Source organism: Punctularia strigosozonata (assembly GCF_000264995.1).
Source record: "Punctularia strigosozonata HHB-11173 SS5 unplaced genomic scaffold PUNSTscaffold_7, whole genome shotgun sequence".
Lineage (NCBI taxonomy): Eukaryota > Fungi > Basidiomycota > Agaricomycetes > Corticiales > Punctulariaceae > Punctularia > Punctularia strigosozonata.
Window position 1 is genome coordinate 1,276,293 of NW_006767439.1, and position 3,699 is coordinate 1,279,991.

At 56.4% G+C, this 3,699-nt stretch overlaps 1 protein-coding gene across 1 annotated transcript; it reads left to right on the forward strand.

The window, feature by feature from the left end:
* Positions 1–28: 28 nt before the first annotated feature.
* PUNSTDRAFT_134926 (uncharacterized protein) lies at positions 29–3,612 on the forward strand (the record flags this gene model as incomplete). Its single annotated transcript, XM_007384437.1, has 10 exons — positions 29–160; positions 218–334; positions 392–1,679; positions 1,734–1,936; positions 1,983–2,152; positions 2,201–2,349; positions 2,399–2,551; positions 2,690–3,240; positions 3,294–3,357; positions 3,416–3,612. Coding segments are annotated over 10 exons (3,024 nt in total), but the record flags the coding sequence as incomplete, so codon positions are not given.
* Positions 3,613–3,699: the final 87 nt, after the last annotated feature.

Here is a 3,699-nt window from a genome sequence, read left to right on the forward strand (position 1 = left end):
CTCCAGCTCCGTCCCGTGATGTATAGCTGACGCGCAATGGCAGCAGCCGCCTCTCTCCTCCACGAGCCCGAGAGAAGACGCGGACGACCTGCCGAGGTTGAGCGGAGTGGACACGAACGTGGGCAACGCGGACGTCTTTGCCCCCCGATCTTCCCCTCTGGTGTGTTGCTCATCCTCAAGCTCCGTCCCGTGATGTATAGCTGACGCGCAATGGCAGCAGCCGCCTCTCTCCTCCACGAGCCCGAGAGAAGACGCGGACGACCTGCCGAGGTTGAGCGGAGTGGACACGAACGTGGGCAACGCGGACGTCTTTGCCCCCCGATCTTCCCCTCTGGTGTGTTGCTCATCCTCAAGCTCCGTCTCGTGATGTATAGCTGACACGCAATGGCAGCAGCCGCCTCCCTCCGCCACGAGCCCGAGAGAAGACGCGGACGACCTGCCGAGGTTGAGCGGAGTGGACACGAACGTGGGCAGCGCGGGCGTCTTCGCCTCCCCATCCTCCCCTCATGAACGACAGCGTGATCCTGCAGATCTTATCCCACCATTATTACATGCTGTTTCTCAAGCGCGACCCGTTGTGCAACCAAAGGTGCTGTGGAGTGGGCGGTTACTATCCGATCCAAGACTGCAACGCGGGCTGCTAGCAAGTATTCAGGCAGCTGCTCAAGGCGTCCCGTCTTCGGCAGATCCAAACCATCCCGGATTTTCGCCACCGTTCATCGATCGCTCACAAAGTCCGGATGCATATATTGGCCAAACTGGCTCCCTGGATGATGAACATATTCCTTTGAATCACGAGTCAGATGTCGCCCAATGGGAGGGAGGAGCGGACCCTCATTTCTTCGACTCGACTGGAGAGCATTCCGGCGCAGAGAATGCGAACGCGCCACGAGATACTTCTGGTGAAGACAGCGATGAATACGTGGACGAGGAGGGTGACGACGACGCCGACGACGACGACGACGAGCTTGAGAGAGACGCGGTTGACGAAGAAGACTGTGCACCTTCCAATGCACGTCGTCGAGTACCCACCCAGAAGCAGGCACCATCACAAAATAATGAGGGATCGAAGGCATCATCGGTTACCAGGACGCACAAGGGCGAATCGCTTCAGACTTCAGAGGGTAGTCCGAATCAGGCCGGAGCAGAACGCAGAGCGGACGCCGGAGCGGCGGAAAGAATCTCACGATCTGAAAAGGCCGATGCTGCACCCGACCCAAAGGGGAAGGGGATATCACGAGACCCTTCCGACAACGAGCAACAGTCCGCGTCTGAAAATAGGGGTCTCCTATCGCAACGCAAGGCGAAGGCGAAGGCGAAGACGAAGGCGAAGACGAAAACGAAGGCGAAGGCGAAGGCGAAGGTGAAGGCGAAGGCGCATGTTCCAAAGGATGATGGCGGGGAGCGTGGTACTGATGAAGATGATGGCTCGAGCTCATCTGAGGAGACTACAAAATCGAAACCCGGCCCTTTACCAAAGAAATACCTCGCCATGATAGAAGACTTCATCGAGCAGATTGACGAATTCGTGGAAAAGATGGCGATTTTGACCGAACGGCCCGCGGAGAAAATCCTGAAGATGTTGTTTGGCCCGGAAGTCGTAAAGCAGCGTGCCAAGAGCCCGTGGGCGGCTTTTTCTTCGTGGTACGCAAAGCACAAACCGCACGACAAAGAAAACGGTAAGCACTATATCTTCAGCTCACTACACGCGGGCTGATTTCATGGTGAAACAGAGTCACCGGAATCCTTCATGGCTCGGTTGCAAGCTGAATATCACCAGAGAATCGGCCAGTTTTCTGGCCAAGAAAAGGTAGATGCTGCGCAACCTTACCTGGATTGGAGACAGGAGCGGGAGGAGGCGTATCTAGCGAAACTCGGCAAGGAAGGGAAGCTCAAGCGCGAGTTCAAACGTGCCGTGAAACTGGCGGTACAATTGGTGAGTCATTTTCAGCGTGCTGTTGCAGACGCTGAGCATCTTTTAGGCCAAAAACCTCTGGAGGCATGAAGGTCTCCATTGTTTCGGCTTCCTCATCGACACTAAAGGCCCCTGCGGATTCACGGCCTTCGGAGGTTCTCCGCCGTGGGCGGAACTCAGGACGAGGTACGGAGGTGACATGTGGAACACTATGGCGAACTATCAGGCCGCGATTCGGTACGTACATCGCAACTCATTGATACCTACGCCAACACATCGTGTCAGAGTTCTCGAGATGGCAATGCTGGGCATCGGGGCTCCAGAGTTACCGCCTCCTTCGCTTCAAAGCGATGTGATACCGGCAGCAAAACCTCGTGAAGGTGAACGCGAATACTTGCATCGCGTCTTTAAGGTGTTGTTCAAGCGGAAATGCCGTGAGTTTGGCTCCTGTTGCCGGTCACATGTATCTGATCATCTCGCTAGTGCGTATTCCCATCACGGTCAATATGGACCACTTCCCGTGGCATAAATTGCTCGACTTCATGTTAAAGCACGAAGTGCGGCTCATCAATGCGGACCCCGACTTCTTCTTGATCTACACGAACCCCAGCTATGCATTCAAGTTCCGAGGGAATGGTGTTGACGACCTCATTAAACACATGGTCATGCCCTTCCTCCCGGATGGAGAAGGCCCGAAGTTTGCCATCGAACCATGGACTAAAGGCTAGTAATCAGATGGCATTCACACGGCTCTGGAGCTGATTTCGGTCACAGAGGAGAAGGCCGCGTCCTGGGATCATAAGGCCGACATCCCGCTCGTCACACGGTGGGCCCATAGTGAGGACAAGGAGGACGATATCGTCATGATTGGTGACCTCGAGCAAGTCGTGATGTACACGGTGGAGCAAACTAGTGCCTGGCACCAAAGAAGATACGGAGTCCAAGGCCGGGCAACGAGAAATTCCCGTGGCCGTGGTCGAGGGAAGGGCAGCCGAGCAGCAAATGTAGCCCCGCGGCCGAAGGCCGCTCGTTTGTTGCCGAACGAAGCCCGCGATCCGTCCTCCAACGAAGAAGAATTGTACTTCCCGAATGATGATGGGACGCACGAGCCAGATCAGCAGTACCTTGTGTACAGAGATGAGGACAGGGACACTGGCGAAGGAGCAGGGGTCGAAAAGTCACTGGGAGACAAGCGCTGGGGTGAGCAGGAGGACGGGGGAGAGCAAGGACGGGATGCGATGAGACGAATTGGTCAAGACAAACGTGGCGTCGTCAAGGCCGTCGAGGTGGATTCCGATGTCGAGACTGCTGTGATGCATCATCAGGTCTGTAGATATTCACACTCGCACTAACCTTGACTTATTCGCAATCTTTACAGTCGACGTTGCAGAAGCGCGCATACGTTATGAACGAAAATGAAGAGAATGGTCGACAACCGGTGAGTAATCCGGGACGTCCTGTACGATATGCAGACTGAACCTGGAACGCACGACTTCGCAGCCGAAGCGACGATTGCAGGCATCGGGGTCATCGAGACCCATGCATCATCGCAGTCTGAGCCCACCACCGGCCGCGGGCCCATCACGATATCCGGGCGCCCTGGAGCCGATGGACGAGGACGAGTCACCGCCTGTCCAGCCAAGACCAAAGCCGCGCCCAGTCAAAAGGGCCCGAGAGGAGGTGCAAACGGACGATGACGAGCCGCCGCCTGCCAAGACAAGGCCACAGTCGCATACGACCTCGGGAGGGCTGCGACGATTTCATGGCGCGCCGGAGCCCATGAG